At 33.3% G+C, this 24152-nt stretch overlaps 1 protein-coding gene across 11 annotated transcripts in view; it reads right to left on the reverse strand.

Moving 5' to 3' along the window:
* SPAG9 (sperm associated antigen 9) overlaps positions 1–24152 on the reverse strand; it is a 126994-nt gene that overhangs the window by 23280 nt on the left and 79562 nt on the right. For 7 of the 11 annotated variants that reach the window (XM_031966404.1, XM_031966402.1, XM_031966411.1 and 4 more), the window contains 16 exons: positions 20060–20258; positions 19537–19636; positions 18133–18254; positions 16948–16959; positions 15075–15132; positions 12787–12939; positions 12362–12413; positions 10106–10236; positions 7862–7918; positions 6676–6849; positions 6093–6222; positions 2785–2874; positions 2365–2532; positions 2022–2193; positions 780–998; positions 10–205 (listed from right to left, as the gene is read on the reverse strand). In XM_031966404.1, the coding sequence (XP_031822264.1) occupies positions 10–205; positions 780–998; positions 2022–2193; positions 2365–2532; positions 2785–2874; positions 6093–6222; positions 6676–6849; positions 7862–7918; positions 10106–10236; positions 12362–12413; positions 12787–12939; positions 15075–15132; positions 16948–16959; positions 18133–18254; positions 19537–19636; positions 20060–20258 (2033 nt within the window). The remainder of the gene's footprint in view (positions 1–9; positions 206–779; positions 999–2021; positions 2194–2364; positions 2533–2784; positions 2875–6092; positions 6223–6675; positions 6850–7861; positions 7919–10105; positions 10237–12361; positions 12414–12786; positions 12940–15074; positions 15133–16947; positions 16960–18132; positions 18255–19536; positions 19637–20059; positions 20259–24152) is intronic. The other 4 variants (XM_031966405.1, XM_031966403.1, XM_031966410.1 and 1 more) reach the window with 1 other exon arrangement.

The raw sequence follows: 24152 nt of genomic DNA on the forward strand, positions 1-24152 counted from the left end.
TTTAAATACCTTGAATGATATACAGGAGATCCTTCTTCAGTATTTTGCACCCCCAAGGGATCTGTAAAGACATGCTCTGTGTAGACTCCTGGCTGAGTGAGATCCACAATATCTTCCCCTGATCCTGCATTTCCTTCTGTTGCTTCAGTTGCTTCTTCTGCTGTTGGAATGGTTTCATCTGCCTCAATGTTTTCTGCTTCTGTTTCTATAATATAAAATTGAAGTAAGCAACTTTTTTTGGGAGCTAAAAAAAACTTCCATTTTGTTTTTATAATAAATACTTCCTTGACTATTGCTATGCCTAGCTAGTGACATTTTTCTACTTACTCTTCATTTTTATGATCTGGACTTGTTATTTCCCCATCAAAAGCAAGTATATTATCTCTGAAAAAGCAGACTGGCAACTTATCAGCGATTTAGTTTTAGAGTTGTCTGAGTCACTGAGAGGTAAAGTATCTTGCTCACATTTAGACAATAAAATGTGACAGAGAAGAGACCTAACCTCAAGCCACCCTGATTCCACAGCTAGCTAATGCACTACATTATTACATACCTTTCATACTTTCTTAGTATGAGTTTTTCAAAGTGTATTAAAGGGACATTCTTTTGAAGAATTAAATCAGGTACAATCTTTTCACCAAACTAACCTAATTTATTCCTAATTCTTTCTAATCATTTTCAAGTTCCCTTTTATTGTACTTTTTAATTTGATGATTCTTATAAGTGACACCAAGAGTAGCTAAGACATCAACACAGCTAAAATAAGGGTACTGGCATACCTGGTGGTTTTTCTATCACTGGGGAAGAACCATTGATATTAGGTGAGGCAGCTGGTCCTATAATACCTTCTGCAGTACAACCAACCACAGTGATGCCTCCCAACAAACTGTCTGTTTCTGTTGAACTGTTACTGGTCATACTTCCACACAAAGAGGCTTTGTCCACTTGACTAGATTCTGTAGTCTCTTCTCCTACAGGGTAGTCTGTTTCTCGTGCCCCTTTTAGAGAGAGACAGAGACAGAGACAAGAGAGAGACAGAGAGAGAAATGATTTTGTGATACAAAACAACAGTAAGAGTTTACATCTACATGACAACAAAATAACAAAGTATTCTAATATGCAATATTCTAAGACAGTGGGGTTTTTCCCCCCCAGAAATAATCTCAAAAATTCAAATTACAAAAGGTAATCCAAGTTGATTTTTAGTTGCTGAAAACCATGTTAATAAAGGCCAAATTGAGGGACTAAATCTTCAGATTAGTTTTTCTGCTCCATGGCTAAGGGTTACTTACTTAAACCTGGTCAGATACCTTTGGCTTTTTTTTAATAGCCCCCCTTTTTTGGAGGAGGGGAGGGAAAGAAGAGGGAGGGCAGATTTGATCCTTTGTTGGTTGGTGGTTGTTTTTTTATTAGACAAGTAATGCCAATGTTGTAAGAAGCTCCTGGTGAGAAACTGTTTCTACCAAAGCTGCATTTGCTCTGACCCAAGATGCCTGGGAGGATCTTGAAGAGTACGCAGTAGTTTCAAGACCCCAGAAACCCATTCTTAGATGTGGATTGTGGTCATGATAGAACCATGCAATAGTGTGTAGAACAATCAATACAAATCCCATTCTTCTCCACTGCAGATAAAGAACAACTCAAAATGAATCAGCACTTTCTGGATTAAAAGTCACAGAGAAATTGAAAGACTATTTGTGTGGCTAAATTTGTTTTATGGTCACTACTCAAGGATTTATTTTGTTTTAAAATACAAAATAATGTATAATAATTTATATAAATGTATTATATAATGTATATAATATATTATATAATGTATATATATGTATATAATGTATATATATGTATATATATGTATATAATGTATTATATAATTTATATAAATGTATTATATAATTATATAATAATTATATATAATTTATATAAATGTATTATATAATGTATAATAATTTATATAAATAATGTATAATAATTTAAAATTCAAAATAATGGTTTCTGGATTCACTACACCTTCATCTTACCTGGGACACTTGCAATACAAAGAACATGGGAGTTGCAAACAGTGAAACTGTCAAGAATGTTGCCAGGCTGATTAGCATCAACAACAAGAACTTTGGAGGCTGAGTGAGTGCTGGTGCAGATCCAGACAAGACTGGATAATTCTTCCTGATGTTTTAATTCCTTCTGCTGCTCCTATATAGGCAAAGAAAATGAGAAGGCAGAGGCTTTAAGAAGCATATCTACTCCACTGAGAGGCTATTGGGTTCCTATTCTGATGCAAGGCAATGCTATCTCATTATTTGTGGTATTTAGAAAACAGATTAAGAAAGAAATGAATGGGTTCCTTTAGAGCAGTCTGCTCACCTTAAGTTCCTGATCTAAGCGGTCCAAGCTGCTCTGAGAGGCACTACGTTGCTTGTTGTCTTCTGTGTCCAGAGTTGTCACATCATTATAAAACACACTAGCTCCAACAACAGAGCCACCATCTCTTGTCTTCCCACCAGACAAGTTGACACCAACAGCACACCACAACTAGGGGGAAAAATAAAGGTGTAGCTAGTTTCTCAAATATTTATATCTTTCCAAATTTTTCTGGAGTAATTATTATTTTGGATAAGATTTCTTTAAACTAAAATCTAAGGTCATAGCAAGAAATGAAAGCTTATTATGCACAAGGTGTTATTGTATTCACTAGAGATTTTTTCTTCTTCTGTAAAGGAATTCAATAATTTTCATGCCTAGAATATTAGGAAACCATGCTTAACATTCATAAAATGGACCTACCTTCATCGATGTATCTTTTTCATCTAAAGGTCTAAGATAGACAGGCACAGGCAAATTTTTCATCTTATTTTCACCTTGACCATTTGCTACCTATTAAGAAAAAAAATTAATTAAAAAAAAGAAAGTTATGAGATAGAATCCAGTGATAGAAGGGTGTATCAGTAATTACTGAGTCACTCATATACAACAGCTCAGTGGTAAAAGCACTGCTTCAAAGTAATAATTAATTCATGGTATTTGTTGTCTGTGTTTAGAATTCCCTAATTATTTCCTGAACCCGATTTGGCTCTCTGGTTCTGATTTCAAACATAAAGGAATCATCTTCATTAGCGAACAAATAATTTTTCCATTTCTTGTTTAATGAGGAAAAAAAAAAGTTTGTGATTTGTGTTGCTTCTGGACCAAATACAACAAACTAAAGAATCAATGTATTCAATTCAGTATCAGCTGAACAGTTACTGTTGACTGGTAAGAGACTAATTAAAACCTAACAATCCTACAGGAAAGCCAAGGAAGGACTTTGTCATTTTTTCTCTTTCCTCAAATACTGAAATAGCTATATTAGAAGGAATGAAGTACTATCCTTGCAATAATACACACATATAAAGTTAAAATCATTAGAGAGAAAAGCTGTCTTTGGAAAATCAAAGAAGCAAGAGCCTAAGCAGAAGCTACCTGGATGATGCTAGCTTGCTTACCAAGTTCAAAGAGACAAAGGATCCTAAGTTTTCTATTTCCCCAAGGAATAGCACACTCAATAAATTATTTTTGAATGAGACACGGCTACTTGGCAGGACGACATCATTCACGTTATAAAATAAAGAAAAATAAATTAAAAGTCTTATTTACACTTATCTTCTCTAAAGCTATAATCATAATAACAAACTTGTAAAAAAATTTTTTTGAAAAGATTCAGGGAGCTTATATTTATAAGGGGAAGATAAAAATGCACACACAAGTCAATAAAAGGCTCAATAAAATTGATGACCCAAGACCCATTCAAGTCAGAGGATCAAAGAAGAGTGCAAACACCCCAAATTTGGATAAGAAGGCAGAGAAGCAGATGAAGGAAGGTTTCTTGGAGTGGGCAGGATTAAGATGGATAGAGCTTTGGGGGCAGAGAAAGAGAAATGGAATGTTACAACATCAAAGAATGTAAGGTAGCATGTAAGCATGAAGATGGAAAGTCATGTATAGAGGGCTGCAGATAATGGGGGAAACTCTGGATAAGGTACAAGACCTTCCAGGACAGAGGAAGTCTACTAACAATATCTGGTTTGGCTCCCCATTTCCCTTTGGTGCCCACCTCCCCTTCATGAAGAAACCAAAGAGGACTTGACCACCTGTGTTCTACTTGAAGCAAGGGATACTTACACCAGTAAGCACCAGCTAGCACTTACTCAGTATGATTGATGATATAATGTTTTTCTAGTTGATACATACTTAGTGTGCTGTAATGATGTAATCACACTGAGGTATTTAAGGGCTGAGAAGATTGGAAACAGAAGATGGAGACTTCATCCTAGACCATCCATCATGGTGGCTCTCCTGCCTCCTTCACTAATGCACTAAGATCAAGGCTGGTCCCGAGACTCTCCAGAGTTAGTCCGGACACTACATTTTGGTGCCCCAACAGGGATCTCCAGAAGAACACTACAGTCATGGGCCTTTGGAAGAAGAGAAAGTATCCATTCTGGCTCTAAACATGAAAGGAAGATATAGGGGAATAGCTGGAAATAGATTAAAGGGAGAAGAAGCTGGAGATTAGGTGAAACCTAATGAAAGAAGAAATCAAAGCCTGAACTACAGTGATAATAGTAGGAATGGAAAGTAGGTAATATATCTAAGGATTATTATAAAAGTACAATCACGCCTTCCACATTGCAACTCATAGTTTTGAAATATTGCATGTCAGCATGAAATATGAAATGGGAATTTTGGGGGAACTTTAGGGAAGTCAAAGATAACACACAAAATGTAGAAATTCTAAAATATATAAAATAAATGCATAGCATTATATAATATCCTTTTAATACCATAAAAATTCAGACTTCTTCATTGGTACTGAGGAAAAGCCAACAATTTTATACACATTTTCCTGATCATGGGGCTGCCACAACCCTAGTCCTAGTGATATTGAAGGAATAACTGTAGATTTTTTTCTCCATCGTAAACATCTGTGTACATATTACCTGCCAGCAAACAATTGTCCCCATGATTACTATGGGGTAAAATAATGTGTGTAGTTATGAATTGTATGAAATGTAGTAGTATGAATTCCAAGAAGAGGTTCTAAATGATGTTAGAAAAAAGGAGAGTCTGAAAATTTTAATGGAAAGAGAAGTTTCTGATTCCCTCTCTAGGACCAGGATGCGAGTACTTTGAGGTGTGAAAAAACCTACAACCAGCCTGGAGAGCATAGCCAGAGACATAATGTCATCTGAGAAAATGGAAGTCTCATTAAAAATAAGTAAAGGAGAAGGAAGTTTGTCATCATGAAATGGGAATTCCCAACAGTACAATAGAAGGGGTGGGCGGAGTTGGAATGGATAGGCAAAGAAGATGGGGATGAAAATTAGTTTGGGGAGAATTTACATCTAGTGAGGATTTCATAAGAAATAAAGAGAACAAAATAAGGTCAACAGTGAGTGGCAGATGAATTATATTGCTCATACACTTCGTGGAATGGTATATAGGGCAAAGACTAGGAGTGCTGGGCCTTGGTCATCTTATCTATTTCTCTGGAATGAGAAGCAGAAATATCCAAGAGTACAAAGATGTTCAGATTCTCTGTGGTCAGCCCACTGCCTGCTCTTGTGAACTGGGGAGGAAAAGAGGACAGAGGAAGAAGTGCTTGACTTCAACAATTTGATTATTACTAAATATAAATATAAATTTAGTTTTTCCACCCAAATAATAAAGTAGTCCTTTAGAAAAATTCTGTTTTGATAAGCAGCAAACATTGAATGGTCAATATAACACAGGCATTCTCAAAACAAATGTATATATGTGGGTATTTGTGCTCAAACACAAATAAAAGCCCAAATAGAAACCAGCATATAATAAGTTACCTACCAGAACAAAGCAGGGAACTGAATGAATAAAGTAATTATTTAGGTTTTGAATATCTGTTGTGACTTTAGAGAAGGCAGAAAAAGGGCTAGCCCCTTAGAAAGGCTTTTTTCTCCTTGAAAGGGTAAAAATGGGAAGCATCTATCTATTCACGTAGCTTTTCACAAGCAGTCTTTATATGTATATAAACGAACACACAAATACCTTTCCAGTGTATTCAGCATTTCAACAGGTACCTGTTTGTATTTCTGGGGCAAACTCCAGCCAAAAGCTTGCACTCTGCCATCTTCCTTCTGAACATGTGCCTTTACCTGGCGGTACTGTTCTCTCTTCTGTTCTCTTCGAGAGGCTAAACTGGCTTCAGTTCTAGACAAAAGGAAATTAAAAAAAAAAAAAAAAAATATATATATATATATATATATAATATATATATATATATATATATATTTATATATATAGGTTCTCTAATCATTTTTTTTTTTGTTTCAAAAGTATAAAATCTGAAGGTGAATTTATTTTTAGAAATACAGGTAATTTCTTCACATTTATTAGTTAGGTCATAAGCCTAAGAAATTCAGCATAAAGAAATGCTTGGTCTGACTAAAAAAATATAAAAGTGTTAGAAGAATTTCAAGTATCCCTCTTTGATTCCTTTTTTTATATGAAAACTGGCTAACCAGTATTTCTATTAAAAAGCTGCTTCCTTACAGATTTTTATCTTAATTGTTTGTAACTTCTGGCAGGTAATAATGACATTCTCTAAGTTTTCCAGCCTGCAGAGCATGACCTTTTCTACAACCAAAGCCTGAAGGTACTTACTCTTCACTTAGGAAATCAAAAGCTTTTGATTTATCCCCAGGCAGCTGAGATAAAGTACTGCTTCTTTTCTTGACAGAAGGGGTAACATGGGAGGTTGGTGCATTATATTTTAGATTAACTGGAGGTTCAGGCTTCTTGGAGGTATTACTTGAAGAACTAAAAAGTCGGCTAAAACTGAAATGAGAAAACAAAAATGGCAAGTTTAATTTGAAAAACCAATTCCAGTTTTATATCAACTCTTAGATTACAGCAAAGCCAAAGTGCTTTGAGGCATGATATGGGTTAAAACTGGAAAGACAGTCTCTGTCTCTATGAATTTGCAGTGTCTCTTAGCAGCTTTACCAATAACTCTAAACTAGTCTCAGACATTCAGAGAAACAGGAAGGAAAACAAGTAATGCTTGGCAAAGCAGGACCTGCTCTTCAAAAGGCCTTAGAGTATTTCTAATGAAATAATGAAAGAAAGCTCCCTCATTATCCTGAATGTTTGTTGAGGGAAGGCCATCTTAATAAGATATTACCAGTATAATGTAAAAGTGGTAGTAATTAATGAAGAGCAAAATAAAGTAACAGCACTCAAACTGAGTCTAGGCTCAATGTTTCAATTCTTACATTATTCACTGGTCTTAATTTTTCTGACTAAACAGAAATGGAAAAAACTAATTTGACATCAAGTAAAGTAATTACAATTAAATGAAGATGACAAGTTAATTGGTAAAGGATAAGTCATAAACACAATAATAATAATCATAGCATAACCATTTGCAAAAGTTCAACACACAAACACTACTCAAATCCCAAAAATGCTACTTCCTATCATAGATTAAAAATTGAACTGAACTAATGGATCAAATAGTTAAACGGAGACCCAATTTTGTCATCCACTACATGAATTCATCATCACTCAATGCAATTAGACATAGGTTTTCACTACTTCACTATGTGCATAACCAACACTACAGGATGCAGCTTACGAGATCCTATTTTTGTCTTCAAGAACAGCCTTACCCAGTTGGCATGCTAAGTGTCAAAAAGAAAAGGTTCAATTTAGCAATTTTTACATGACAATAGAGGGAAAACATTGCACAGTAAATAAAACTATCACTGACAAGCCCTTTTTAACACATAACTTCCTACTTTGAAAAGGGTTTTGTATCAAGTATCCTGACTTGTTTTTAGATACTTACAATTGCCAAATGCTTGATCTTTTTTTTTCCTGCATGGCTGGATTTTCTCTCGAGGCCCTAAAGAAAAAGTAAAATATGGGTATGTTTTGAACAATGTATGAACAATTAGAGTCGTGCTAATACAGAGTGAACATGCCTGCTAATTGTTTTATGTGAACTGTTTTGATTTTGGTGAGATAGAAAATGTTTAACATCTATATAGATTACATATTTTTATGTTTAGGGCTCACACAACAATCTAGCTAAGTACCACAGCAATTATCACTAGGAAATTGAGGCTGAAAGAGTAGAATTTGAAACCAAGACTGCTCTACTACATCACATACCGCTTTCTGTCAGAACAAGTGATCTTCAATATTTTTAAAATGTTTTCTTTTGTTTTTTTAAAGACAGGGTCTCTTAATTTTGCTTTGGCTGTAAGGCAAAGGCTACTCTTGGGCCCAGTTTGAAAAAGCATAGAAGCTTTAAACTGTTCCCTCTTAGGCCACAAGGTGGCCCTTTTTCCTGGGAGCCCACTATACTGACCCTAGGCTAGTTGACAAGCTCACAACTCCTGTGCTCTTCTTGAGCAAACTTAGGTGACCCAAAAAGCACTTACTTTTGTCCCTGGCTGGCATTTGATACTCATTCCACATTTTCCCATCATGAGAGTGGAACTTCAAACAATTAGGGCAATTTTTAAAAGGTTCAGAAACATTTAGAATGTTAGTCTGGAAGCCAAAAACAGACCAAGACCAATGAAGTGCTGGGATCAACAATCACAGTAAAATATGAATTAAAACTTTAAAGAATAGCTAGAAATTTTAATATGACCCTTTTCTTGTAGTTGGGAAACAAAATGGGCACAAAAGATGGACTGCCAAAAAGATGATAACCTGATGTAATCAATTATATTAGAAGCTAGAGTCAGGGTGGTAGTTAATTACACTGGCCAAAGAATCATAAAAACCTGAATTCAAGTCTATCCTCCAGGATCTAGCAACCTACATGTTAGCAAGTCACTTAACCTCTCAGTAATCTGCATTGCCAAAAGAAGATACTGGTCTCCATTTCACAGAGAGTAAAGTTTTAAGTTTCCTAGACCAGAGGTGTCAAATGTGTAACCCTCAGACTGTATGTGGACCACCAGACTCCTATGTAGGGCCTGAACTAGATTAATATATAACTGGGAAATGTTTAACATAAATTAAAACACAATGAAACATTTACTATTGATATGTGATTTTATAAGTCATTATGTGGCCAATAAGGATTCTTATATAGATGTCAAATAACAACCATCTGAATTTGAAATCACTGCCTTAGAAAAATAAAAAGTCCAGTTGTGACACCAATAACTGATATATACTATTTTATCTATTAGCTGTATGTTGAAAACATAACTCTTGATATGTTAATTTCTTCATCTGCTAAAGAGAATTAGAAAATTCTTTCAGAAGCATTTAAATAATTCTAAAATATATAAATTAGGTTGCATATCCTTTCTATAAAGGAAATAGTTTCTTCCTAAAAAACATTAATACCAAGTAAGTCACATAATACCAAGTGAAAAAAGAAAACATGCTCATAATTTTAAATCGAAGTGAATAGATATGGCTCACTAAGAAAATCTAGTAAATTATTCACACAAAAGAATAAATAATAAGTTCCCTTTGATAATGAAGATAAAATTCTAAAAATTCATTTGCATTCAACTTTTCAGGAACACACCCATTATGTTGACTAGTCTAATTGACTTGTACTAGAAACATATGACCAACAGGTGGCAGCATTAAGTGAAGGATGTACTTTGTGGGAATTGAGAGGAAAGAATTCAAACAGAAAAAATATAACACTTTTGAAAAAGTGAAAATTTACTTTCTTTCCTAATATCACTTCTAAAGTTCTGCTCAACATGTTGGTTTGTTTTGATGAACTTTTTTTCCCTTAAAAGAAATTTTTTTGGGTAGAGAAAGGAATGTGACAAAAACAAGGCATCAAAAAAGATTAAATAAATAAAGTATTTTGGATTGTGAGTGACTTAATACTTTCTAATGATCTGACAAGTATTGTTAAGCTACTAAGATGACATTATCATGGTCACAAAAATCTTCATTAGCCCAATTTTGCTACTAGTTTGGTAACACTAATTTGGGCATAAGCTGTTCTCTCACTGGACTACACAAACAACAAAGCAATGGTTTAATGACTGAAGGAATAAATGAGACACCAAAACAGAAAAAATAAATATGGTATCCTTCTAACCTTATCATTTCTGTCCATCGCACAGCTTCTTGAAGTTCCATCAACCTCTCTTTATACTGGTTTCTTTCCATGAGGACACGTGCCATCTCTACTCGAGTAAATCGCTTTCTCTGAGCTGTGGGTATGTCACTCTACAAAGAAAAGAAAAGAACAGGATATCACTCTGAAGGTTCATACTGGATTTGAAGAGATCCATAGACTTTATACTGTGCATATGGAATTTAAAAAGTAGTTTTGTATCTTTTTCAAATATTGGTCATCCATCACACAAACTGTGTGTGTGTGCCCATTAATCTTCTAGATTTCCTAAAGACCTGTTAAAAAAAGAAAGAAAGAAAGAAAAAGTTCCACGTATGATTTCAGCAATGTAAGGAGGAAGTCTCTCCATCAGGAGGATGAACACCTGCTGGGCGACTTCTAGTCTTAAGAGGGCTACCTGTATTCTAAGTGATTGTGTGACTTGCCTAAAATAATTAGATACAAACTAAAATATTACACAAGAAATTGGAATATGCAAAAGAATGACTAAAATGTTCATACTTTCAACCCAGAGATTCTATAGTGTAGGGAAGACAATAAATAATAAGCAGTTACTTAGTTGATTGCTTGTTATCTCCAAGCAGATCAACAACAACAACAACAACAAAAAAAAGCTTCATATATACCAAAATAGCACTTTCTGTAATAGCAAAACACTGGCGATGGTAGATCGCCTTGAGATATCCATCTATCCATAGAAATGGTAGATATCCATTAATTGAGGAATGGTTAAACAAGGAAAAATATACAATGCAATAAAATATTTACGTGCTTCAAGACATGAGGAAACAGAATATGGATTTATATGAAGTGATGAAAAGTGAAGAACAACCAAGAAAACGATATATACAAAGTTAACTATTCATTGTAACAATAACAAAATACTAGAAAACTACAAAATTTTAATGACCATTCACTGCTATAGTATGAGTACAGGTTTACAAGTTTAGAAATAAAGAAACAGGGCTCTTTCCCAAGTTTCCCAACTTCCAAGAGTTATCCAAGGTTAATAGCAGATTTGAGTTTTGAATCAAATTAAATATTGAAGCATTAAAAATTTTTTGTGCAGAAATATTTTTTTTTTTTTTTTTTTTTTGGGTCAGACTTAAAAAAATAACTCTTCTATTGGATCCTGGGTCATTCTGAATAGAGGTGGAAGAATTTCCCCAACTAACAAGCTATTTTTTTGAGTAAGAAAATATTTTATTTGAGAGGATGGGTAAGTTGCTTTAAAGAATTTACAAAGGATTGTGGACAAAAGTCCTGTAGAATAGGGTCTGCAATCTGTATTCATAGGAATGAGAAGACAGATCCAGTGAAGTTAAAATTTTATTGCAAATAAACAATAATAAATATGAAGAGAAAATGAACATTACTTTGAATGGTTGGCCCACTTAGGGAGAGCACTGTGCTAGCTTGCCAAGGGTTTGGAGGGTGGGTGGGGTAAGAGTAGGGTGGTGTTTGATTGCCACAAGGGACTATTTAGATTTGCTGTTCCATAGTTAAATGACCTATTCTTAAATCGAGTTTACTGCTTCAGATAATCATTCTAAGATGAAAAGAGGGATCTCTCAGCAAGGGTGTATTGGTATTGGTAAATTTTAAAAACTGGCTTGGGAGGAGGTGAGAATAGAAGGAAGGAGAGGAAGGTGTGCAGACAAGGTGCATTTTAAACCTTGATCTTTGTCTTATCAGCTTCTTAATTCTTTATGATCAACAAAATGCCAACAAGAAATGGCAAATACTACAAATCAGGACTTGATTTATCAACAAAATGATAAATCAAGTCCTGATTTGTAGTATTTGCCATTTCTAAGATGTAAATGCTCAAAATGAATTAAAGTTAAAAGTTGACTCTCATGAGGCTGCATGAACAAGCTCCATCATATCAACGCCTCTACATGAATACTTATGAAAACAAACTAACACCATAGCCCCGCAAATTAACTCAAAACACATATCATATATTAGCAGTGAATAAGCAATGTTAGCTTCTTTAAAGACAGTATAGGAAAATGATGATTAAGTAGCAAGTATGTGCTAAAGGATATTAATATCAGTTATTTCAATAATGCTGTCACATGACTAAATAACAACATTCCCTACTTAAAATGTTGCAAGTCCAGAAGAAAAATACCAACTTTCTCTACAACACATATTGCAGTACGATTGGGAAAAAAAGCTTGTCAGATAGACCGATTAAAAGGTTATACCTACATCATCATCATCTTTTGCTTTTTGCCTTGCTTCTTCAGCTTCTGCTCGAGCTCTAACCGAAGAGGGGGAAGGAGATGATGGAGGGAAAAGAGAAAAAGAAAAAGATGTGATTCAAACTGAGTTAAGGGGAATCTTTTCATAAAGATACATAAAGATACTTTACATAAAGACACATAAAGATACTTTTCATAAAGTACAAAACTATAATTAAAGACTAAAAGATTGTCACTATTTAACTGGTGATATCTCTCTTCAACAAGACTATTTTAGACTTTTTTTAGCTGCCCTTTTTCAGGGCAAGTTATTCTAATGCTATGCCCACACATAAATTAAGGTTAAAGTAAAACCAGGAAGAATGAATGTTTCAAATTCGACAATTCAATTTAATTTAAGGTGAAGCTATGTAAAGTAATGGAATCACTCACTTTCTAAGCTCTTCTTCCAATTCTTTGTTCTTCTCCTCCAGTTTCAGTTTTGCTTGCTTCACAGCTTCTAATTCTCCTTGTAGCACATCTTTCTCACAGGTCAACTCATCCACTTTTGCTATGAGATCATTCTTCACTACATTCAAAGCATTTCTACATAGCAGATATTTGAAAATAATGGTTAACAATACAAATGCTAATTTTTGCATGGGCAAAACCAATGCTGATAAAATGAGAAGCAATGCAGGAGAGGAAATGCAGGAAATGGAGGAAAAATGTACAAGTTTCTCAAATAAAGGTCTTATTTTAAAAATAACCAAAAATAGCCCAAAAGCTATGTCTACATAAACATATATATGTATGTTTGTATAAAGCTGTACATGTCCCCTGCTCTTGAGACCCAGCAATACATCCAATCAAAGAGGAAAAGTACATCTCTTTTTGTTGAGACAAAGAATTGGAAACTAAGAAGACACTCATCAACAAGGGGATGTTCTAAATAAAATTATGATATATGAATATGACAGGATATTACTGGGTTGTAAGAAATGAAGGGAAGAGAAATCTGGGAAGATCTGTTTGAAACAATGAGAGGAATTTACACATCAGAAGCCATATTGTAAAGATAATTAATTGTGAAAGACATAGTAAGTATGACCAATACAACACCACAATTTCAAAGGATTCATGAAACATTCTATGTGCTACCTTGAATGGGGATGAGGCTATATGTGAAAGGAACGTAGTTAATTTGGAAATTTGTTTTCCATGACTACAGATATTTGATGTTGGTTTTGTTTTTCTTTTCTTTTCAGTGAGTGCATGTAGGGTATGAAAGAAAATTTGGAAAGGGAAAAAAAAATGAATTTTTTTTCAAGAAAGCTACTTTATAAGACATAGTACAAAAATCACAGTAACATAGTACTTTAAAAAGTTAGCAAAACACTTCTCTCAAACAATCATGCGAGATCTGTATATTATGCAGAAACTAGGGTTGCATAATAGCCCCAAATCCCCCAATTTAACTGTCAGAGCTGGGGATTCCACAAAGGTCATTCCAGTGGGTTTCTTTGCATTACAGTCAAAGAAAGCCAATATTATGCTGCTCTTTTAGCATTTTAACTTCAATAGAACTAAATGGTAACAACAAAGGAAGATTTAAGTGTTGCCTATTTCTATTTTTGCAAATATAAAAAACAAGAAACACAATGACAGCAAAGCAATTGCAAAACTAAATCTGAAAAAAAATTTTTGAGATGGTTTTAATAAAAGCATTCTTGCTGAATTGCTCTGAAGAACAATTAATGAAATAATTGTCTTTAATAAAGACAAGGCAAAAAGGAAAATTGTAAAGCAATGCATGAACTCTAACATCTAATGCCTTTTCGGTCAATTCTGCCCTTGCAGAACTCATATATTTCAGATAAATACAAATTTAATGAATGCTAAAGAGAAACGACTTATGCCCAGGCCTGAAAATATGACAGTGAAGAGTGCAATAAGTAGATGGAGCATTACAATTGGAATGAGAAGACATAAGCTGGAATAATGTCTTCAGTATTTATACTAGGCCTGGGCCCTTGGGCAAGCCCTTGAACTGGTCTCAGCTTCAGTTTCCCCAAATTCAAATCTGGTCTCGGACACGTACCACTCCCTAGCTATGTGACCCTGGGCAAGTCACTTAATCACAATTGCCTCAGGAAAAAAACAAAAAACACAACAACAACAACCTAGACATGACATTTAAAGAAGTCCAGTAGATAAAGCATTTGGCTTGGAGTCAGGAAAATCTGAGTTCAAAATCAGACATGAAATAGTTGTGTGATTATGTTTATGACTTCAACACTGCAAGCTTCAGTTTCCTGATTTATGAAATGAAAATAGTACCTACACTTCACAGGTTATAAGGACCAAATGGAATCATATATAATAAATGTTTAGCAACCTTAATACTACTCATAAGAATAGCAATAGCTTGCATTTATAATGTATCAAAATTGAGAAACCACAGGTAAGAACACCATTTGGTCTCCCACAAGAAAAACTCCAAAAAAAAAAAAAACAAAACACTAATGATATTTAAGAACAAAGTAAAAAATGCATTCAAAGACTAGAAAGTTAATCAATACCTAGGGCAAACCAAAAGAAGCCTAGATGAGGATTATACAGTATGTGCTCCAATTAGATATAGCTAAAAATAGGAAAGAAAAATTCAGTTAGATGAACTAGTTGAAGAGGGAGTAATGATGGAACCTTAGTTGTATTATCAAAATTCTATGAATACTTACTTGGTTTCTAAGAGTTGTGTGTTTTCCAGAATAAGATTTTCAACTTCACGACCCATTCCTTAAAAATAGTGAAAGAAAAAAATAGTGAATTCAGAAAAAAAAAAGATCAATTTAAAACTATGCTAATTAATATTATTTTATAAGTTTTTTAATCCCCATAGAGTAAGAACCTATAAAACTTCCAGAATAAAAGACCATAAATTTTATTGATTTGTTCTTCATAACTGATGTTTTCTTCCTTTCCGAAGATAATTTACCAAAATAAATAAATAAATAAATAAATAAATCAAGTATTCTGCTAAATACCAAAACAGGAATGGTAGTTTATATAGAGCTGATATTCAACTAAAGATGTAAAAACAAAGTCAATATGAATGACCAAAAAAATCAAAGAGGAAATGAAAGGAGTAGAAATCTGAAAAGCTTTATACTTTATATACATTTCAAATATTTTCATAATATTTATATGAAATATAGACGATGTAGATTAATGATTAATGGGCTTCCATCCAAATTTTTTTTTTAAATGGAGATTGTGTTTCTAATAATAAACCAAAAAACATATACAGGGGTTGTACAATGGTCAGAGAAAGTGAAAAAGCTTTGCAGTACCCCAAAGCAGATGGCACCTTACCCAAGAAATTATGGTCTTAAAGCCCATGCATCCCATGTAGAGCAAAAACAAAGAACAAGAAACGTTTCATGTAAGAAACAGTATGAGTGTAGATTGATTACCTATAAAATTATGAACTTTGTGAAAAACACAGCTAATAAAGAAAGGGAATCACAAGGGTACGACTGGAGGATTCTGTCATGACGGCAGGGACTAATGATGCATTCTGTAGCTTAAGAAGATGACCTACTATTGTTAATCCCCTTCCAGGAATGCTGCAAACTCTTAAGTCCAAACAAATATTTTTCTATTTTGCCTCATACTGAAAATAAATATATGCTTAAAATCCACAGATCAGCTGATTTGTAGTATTTTTTTTATTAAAGTGTCAAATCAATAATGATCAGGTTCAATAATTTCAGAAAAAATAATCTACATGCATGACATTAAAATAAAGCACAAACTTCCAACTTTATAGTTGTGATAAATACAATTTCCAATTGAAGCACACTAAGAAAAGTGGAGGTAAAATTATGTATTAAGGGGGTTCACAAAAATCCCAAGGGGGAAAAAAAAAATCAGCAAATTAAAAATATGTTTTTTTCTGTCTCTTTCTTGTGTTTGCATAGACAAAGATACAGACAGAGATACATCCACACTCCATGCACTGCGCTGAACCCAAAGTATTCAAAAGCATTTTCTGGAAACAAAGGCTATGACAATTGCATTATTTCTAATTTTTCATTTAGTGAACTAAGTTGGATAAAAGCATCATAAAGAGATAATTAAGGAAACACTCATTAAGTTAGCAAATTCCTCATGAGGAAAACATTTAAAAAAAAATGAATGTACATAGTAGGCACTATATATAACGCCCATTTCCTTCTTTTGCTTTCCTTTCCCTACTCAATAGTACATTAGACCAAACCTCTGAGATCCACAAGCCTTTCAGCTAATAATTTAAATGTTTAAACATGTGTTAATATATGAAGTATTAAACAATTTCATTATAAATAATTTGGTAACAAGTATATACATGGAAGAAATAGATCCTAACTTAAGTCTGGAAAAAAAAAATCCTTCCTAACCACATTTGTGGAAACTCAAGAATTAGGAGAAAAGGCTTAAAAGCTGAAAAAATATGCAGGGCAAAAAATGTCAGTGAGCAGAAAAATGAAGAGAATGCACTGAATGACAATAGCAGCCAAGAATGCCTAGCTGTAGAAGCAGCAATTTGAATACATTTAAAAACATACACACCAGAATATTCCCCTGGGTAAGCAGCCCAAGAGAAAAGAGATTAGAGAATCTCAATTAGCTTGTTTTAGGAAACTAATAGCTAAGCTCACATTAATGTCAAAGAAGAGAAAAGAGAAATGGTTAACCAAACCAGATATTAAGCAATATATGGCACTATGGTACTAAAAAGTTTAAGATATTATATGGAAAATACACATTCTTATATTGTAGTCTGTGAAATGTATAGTTAATAAAAAATTTTCCAACAAAGATTTCTCCTGAAATAAAGTTCCAAATAAAGATATAAAATACGATTAACATGAATAAACATGTACAAAGAAAAGTCTTATTTCAAATGAAATATAATGCTTTTTCCATTCTAACAGTAATACAAACCTATTTGGGAATTTGGACAGCCCAACTTTCATTAATATACTTAATTAAACTAAGCACAACCTTAGGATTGTTTTTTTTTTTTCTTTTTTTGGTGGGCAGAAAACACATTATTTTTGATGGGAAGGAGGGCTTTAAAACACACATCCTGGGAGAGAAAACAATTAATGAAGATGTGAGCATTGTTATGTAACTTGTCATTTCTGGTTTTCAAATTTAAATCAGTTTTGATTTGTCTATCAATTAAGAGCTGTTATCAACCATCAAACATCTAGAAAATTAGGATTAACCAAAAAGATAAAGGTATAATACCACACTAAGTTTAAGAGGAAACATCAAAGTATTTGCTAAATGATAATTTTTTTTATGGGATGATTCTTTGTTTAAAAAAAAAAAAAAAACTAACAGCAGTAGCATATGTGCACAAAACAGATTCCAATATTTGATCATATCATTTAAACTGTTTGGATAATTATTTATATATATATAGAAAATATTTATATATAAATATAGAAAATTTATATTTTCAGAAGATAAATTTTTACAGTTAGAATGTTACATATTTAAAATGTAACATTAAATATTTTAAATATTTAAAATTAGCTTTAATGATCACAGCTCTTATAAGATAATGAAGACAAATACAACTTCAAATAAAGTTAGTATTTGGATTTATTCGGAGTATTATCATCTGCACAGTAAGCCGTGAGCCCTCTTAGGGGAGTAATAGAGCTCGGCAGGCTTTTATACAACAAACTTGAAAACTCTTTTTTTGACCAGTAAAAAAATAATCTTTTGCTAAAGCTGCCATACCCAGTAAATCTGCTCCTTCATCTACATCTCCAATCAAGCCAGAGCCAGCTGAAGACAATTCTTCAAACAGAGATTCTGTATTTCTGTCAAAAGCTTTGTTCTCTATACCTTTGGTAGGAGTGCTGTTCAAGAGAATAACAAACAAATAAGTTCTTCTACAACATTTTAAATTGGATATCTGAGCTATATTATTTAGGGAAAAAAAACAAAACAATTATTTAATTTCAGTATAACAAGAATGATTAGTGGGAGGGTCCTTTCTAAGTCTGAGCCTATAGTTCATAGAACTTATTAAATATTCATTAACATTTGTGGAGAGTTAGGGATAAAATAAAATTATTTTCAGAAAAGCCTATCAGGATAACTGTTTAAAAATGTGCAGAAATGTAGGCAAAGCAATGAAATAATGATTACAAAGCCCGTTATTTTATTGTAATTTTAAATATCCTCATCATCAGTAAGCGCGCATTTAACTCTGTTTGCCTCAGTTCCTCATCTGTAAAATAAGCTGGAGAAGGAAATAGCAAAACTTTCCTGTATCTTCAGGGGATCCCTAATGAAGTCATGAAGAATTGGATATGAATGAAAAACAACAACAAACTTTATCCTGGTCCTTAGAAAGACTAGTAGTTGCCAAATGATAAATGCATAAAGCAATCATAAGGCAAAGTTTCCTAAATTACAAAAGAGTTTCAGAGTAAAAAGAACAAATTTGTTAGCTTGATTTAACTAAGCATTGGTGGACTTGTTAGTGCTGGATCTCAAGTCAAGAAGCAATTCCATATGATTTCTGCCTCACATATTTCCAAAACTCTGCATGCAAATAACCTTCTCTCCATCTCATTTTCCTTATCTATAGAACAGGGGCAAATAATATTACCTGCCTCTCTGGCTGGGTGTGAGGATCAAACAAAATAACAAGTGTAAAGCACTTTTCAAAATTAAAGATGATGTAAAAAGGTGAGCTATTACTATTGTTTTTCATTCATATCCAACTCTGTGATCCCAGTTGGGGTTTTCTAGGCAAAGACACTGGACAGGTTTGCCTTTTCCTTCTCCAGCTCATTTTATGGATGAGGAAGCTGAGGCACACAGAGCAAAGTGACCTATCCAGTCACCCAGTTAGTAAATCATCTGAAGTCAGATTTAAACTCAGGAAGATGAATCCTCCTGACTTCATGTCCACTACTACTATCGAGTGTGCTACCAGATTCCCCATCACTATTTCTATTATCATTAGTACATAGAAAAGTATCTGAATTTCCCGATATAGGATTAAAAAGGACAAAACTGACCTATTTACAAGGCTGGATACTTATAGAAGGAAAAAACCATAGAAGCAATTCATGTTTTTGTTCCACCTAAATGAAAGGACTTAGTTACAGAAGCAATATCCTGAAATACCTTGAACCTTTATATCCACTAAGATCTTGATCCATATCCAGTTCAGGAGTAGATTCAATGATTGCTTGCACTTCTGATTTATCTTCATTTTCATTAGAGCCTGAGAAAAGAACAATTTTTGTGAGATCATTAGCCATGAAATATGCCATGTTCCTATGCTAGTACATTATCATCAAGTTACAAATATTTTTAAATTCTCTTGAATTTTTACCTTTCAAAGAACATAAGAGTTCGAATACACTCAGCATGTTTTATTAGATGAGATCAAAACACAGAAAATAAAATACAAGGTACAGATTCCGTAATACAAAATGTTGGGTATCCCAAACCAAAGCTTCCTTCCTTTCAATCCTTCTCCTCCTTTTCCCTACCTCAGTCATTTTTATGGGTGTTTTAAGGTTATATATCATCATGAGATGCTTGCTCCTAGCTAAGTCTTTGATATATAGGAAAATAGATAATTACTAAAGCAGGCAAGCAACCAACCAACCCCAGATGCTATGGAAACAAAAGAGACACTTACCAATTGATATACTCCTAGTATCTTGAGCTACCTGTACTTCAATATGTTTGCCTGTCTCTGATTTATCTGCAGCCTTCAAATATCCCTCATTGTCCTCCTTTGAGGGAGTATCCGTAGGAATTGCTGCAACCTCAGAAGCAGGTATGGAAGCTGGAGTAGTAGCCTTTGAGCCTCCTTGGCTAATATCAGAAAGTTCATCCTAAAAATTGTAAACATTCTTTGTAAGTACAACTGAATAACTCAGCCTTATTTTGAATGGGTGTATAATAACATTGGAAAGTCATGTTACCCAGAGAATTCTCAAATTTCAAAATATCAATTAAGAGTCACAGAAAAATGAAAAGATAACCTTTAATAATAATAAATTTATTATTAAATTATTAATTAATAATAAATTTATTATTAAATTATTAATTAATATAATTAAATTATTATAAATTATTATTATTAAACTATCAAGAAATAAGCAATATATTACTAATGAATGACTACACAGAAGTGAGGTAAAAAGATATTAGAAAAGGAGATAGGCCAGCTATATGGTATAGCATCATCACCATCATGTAGTGCATGACTATTTAAAAAAAAAACCTATTCCTCAATTGATAAATGGTCATGACAATTTTCAGGATTTATTAAAGTTGCCAATAGTTATGTGAAAAAAAAAAAAAAACGCCACAAAGGAAAATAATATGAAAGGTTTTATTACCCATGATTGATCCCATTATAATCTCTTGTTCATTCTACATAAAACTGGAGACACTGAACAATAATCACATATTTATACAGCACTTCAAGGTTTACAAAGAACTTTATAAATCTAATCTAATAGTCTGGGTCAGGGGATAATCAGTTAAGTACTACAATCATATGCAAATTATTTGAAAAAAGTAAACAATTTAATAACTGACATAATCTAACAAATTTTTAGGTCTTTTTTTTTTTTTTTTTTTTTTTTTTACATACACACTATATCAAAACCATTGCTCAAAGAACTTGAAGGCAGCTTCTAAGATGTTCTGATAAATGTTATACTGACAAGAATCTTTACAGCATTATTAGACATTCCCAGCGACAGAATAGTATAACAGAACTATATACTATATCATGTCATGAAAATTAAGAAATATATCTAAGAGATTGTAATAACTGTGTTTCAAAAGCTGAGGAATTCACATGTTTTAAACTTTTTAAAATTTTAAATCTGGCTATTGGAAAAATGGAGTGCTTGTCAAGGATATGCCAAATTAGTAGATTAGCAACTTTGGAAAGTGGAATGATAATGGTGGAAACCAGACTGTAACAAGTTTAAGGAGAATGAAATGAGAAAGTGAAAGCATCTAGCCGTTTTGGGGATAATAGGATAATAATTAGCATGGATGGAAGGACCAACTGAGGATTTTTTCAGGATAGGGAAGATGTTTATAGGCATTTTGTATGTTTGTAGGTAGTAGGGAATGAGCTAATAGAGAAGAGATTAAAAACCAATGAAAAGAGAGGGCAGAGGATGTGGAAAGGGGACAGTCTATTGCCAGAGAGAAGACAAAATGAGAACACTTGAACAAGTAGAAGTTAGCCTTGGTAAGGATTAAGACAACTTCATCATGTGAAAGTGATGGAAAAGACTGTAGCAGAAGGTGACAGGAGATAGTGGTAAGGAAGAATGGAAAAAATACTTTAATCTGAATAAAAAAGAATACAATGGGAGAAGGGAACTTTGACCAGGGACAAGAAAGTTTGGAAGAGTCACTGTAGAGAGTAAGACAATAATCTGAGAAAAACAATTGCCAAGCAGCAATAAGGACCCAGTTGAAGTTAACATTAATATGCAGTGGATACAGAACATTTCATCCACTTTCTCCACTTTCAGCAACATGTGTGGAGGAACAAAGGCAACAAGGTGGGAAGAATAGAATAAAAGTTAACTGGATATAATCAACAGTTTCCTAAGGATTAATTAAGCTATTTTGTAACAATAGTGTCGGCTTTTGTAACTTTTTTTTTTTTGGGGGGGGGGGGCGGGTCATACTAGAGCTTCAGTGTTTCTCTTCAGTGTTTCAGTGTACATTCAGTGTATAAGCATTGTTGTTACAAAATGGAATCACATTTAAATTATTATTTTCCTCAGGCAATGTGCACATCACTCTATCTCCCTTTTTACATAGGAAACAGGCAGAAACTATATAGGAAATATTTCATACTAACTTCACTGGTAATATACAAATTTTTCTAATGGCAAAAATTCCCAAAACTATTCTCTTTTACTTTCATGTTTATTATTATACTGTGTTTTCTAAATTATTTTTGTGATATTAAAATGGCATTTACGGTTATTGTAAATGATTCCACAAAATTCTTAAGGTTAAAGTAAGACTCACTTGATATGAGGAGGGTTTTTCTTGGGGGGAGGAGTAAAGCAGACAGGGTGATAACTATAAATAACAATTACAGATTTTATAATACCCCCCTCCCCAAAAGCTACTTTAAATTATGCTGATGAAAATCTACTTTATAACAATAATCATTTATTTTAGAGTAGTAAGAAGTCCAAGAAGTTCAAATGAGAAAATTCATTTCTAATCTTATCCAAATAAAGTGAATAAAAAAACTTCAAGGTTAATGTGAGCTCTGTTCAAACAGTATCTTTTCTGTATGCTATGCACATCTACACAAGAATTCAGCATGTACTGCCTATTAACTTGACACACAAAACTTAACAAATCAGACTCTCCTATCAGCAATTCTGCTGAGGCAATTCAAGGTCAGCAATTTCACAAACAGTGTAGACAATGTCATTTTAAATTAAACTTGTTCCTTTTGCCAGTTACATATGACTCCTAAACAAATAACCTGAAAACATTGCCTATACTTCACTAAAGGGTAACAATAAATGGAAAGTAATGGTTTAAAAAATATATATACTTCAACAACAATACTAAATGATGATCAATTCTGATGGATGTGGCCATCTCCAGCAATGAGATGAATCAAATCAGTTCCAATAGAGCAGAAATGAATTGAACCAGCTACACCCAGCGAAAAAACTCTGGGAGTTGACTATGAACCACTACATAGAATTCCCACCTGCATTTTTGATTTCCTTCACAGGCTAATAGTACATTATTTCAAAGTCCGATTCTTTTTGTACAGCAAAATAACTGTTTGGACATGCATACTTATATTGTATTTAATTTATACTTTAACATATTTAACATGTATTGGTCAACTTGCCATCTGGGGGAGGGGATGGGGAGGGGGGAGGAAGGAGGGGAAAAACTGGAACAAAAGGTTTCGCAAACGTCAATGCTGTAATATTACCCATGAATATAACTTGTAAATAAAAAGCTATAATAATATAAATAAATAAATATATATATTAAAAAAATCAGGAGTCTTGGGAATAACTCCTCTTTTCTTTAGCCCTTTCTCCTACTTTGGTAAATAACTAAAAAATACTGGGAATTTCAAGGTCATAGGCATCAAAACATTTCATAGATACTGCTAAACAGAAAAACAGAATTTTACTTTACAATTTTCTAGACCTTAAAATTTTAAAATGTATGTAATAATCACAAAAAGGTAAAGTGCAGAAGAAAAGAGCTCTGATCTCTACCTTGGATGGATGGTACACAAATAATACTACTCAATTATAGAAATTACAGAAATTACAGATTTTCATTATCTTCTTTATTACTTCTAATCCCATTTAGGCAATCTTAGGCAGTATTTTTACAGGTTAACACAATGACCTAAAGGTACTTTAAATATTTGTGGGACAGGTGAGGGGTATTATGCATGCATGCATATGTATCATTAGCAATTCTGATAAATACAAACACAGACACAGAATTGATTATTGTATAATTCTGTGTCTTGTGTCCTGGTTCTACTCATTTCATCAGTTCATGTTAAGTCTTTCCAGGCCTCTCTGAATTCATCCTACTGATTGTTTCTTATAGAACAATAATATTCCATAACATTCATAACATAATTTATTCAGCCATTCCCCTAGGGATTATTTCTTAGAGAACTTATTGATGCAATACTATTGTGCTATAAGAATGAGGAACAGGATAGTTTTAGGAAAACCTGG

Source organism: Sarcophilus harrisii, chromosome 4, assembly GCF_902635505.1.
Source record: "Sarcophilus harrisii chromosome 4, mSarHar1.11, whole genome shotgun sequence".
NCBI lineage: Eukaryota > Metazoa > Chordata > Mammalia > Dasyuromorphia > Dasyuridae > Sarcophilus > Sarcophilus harrisii.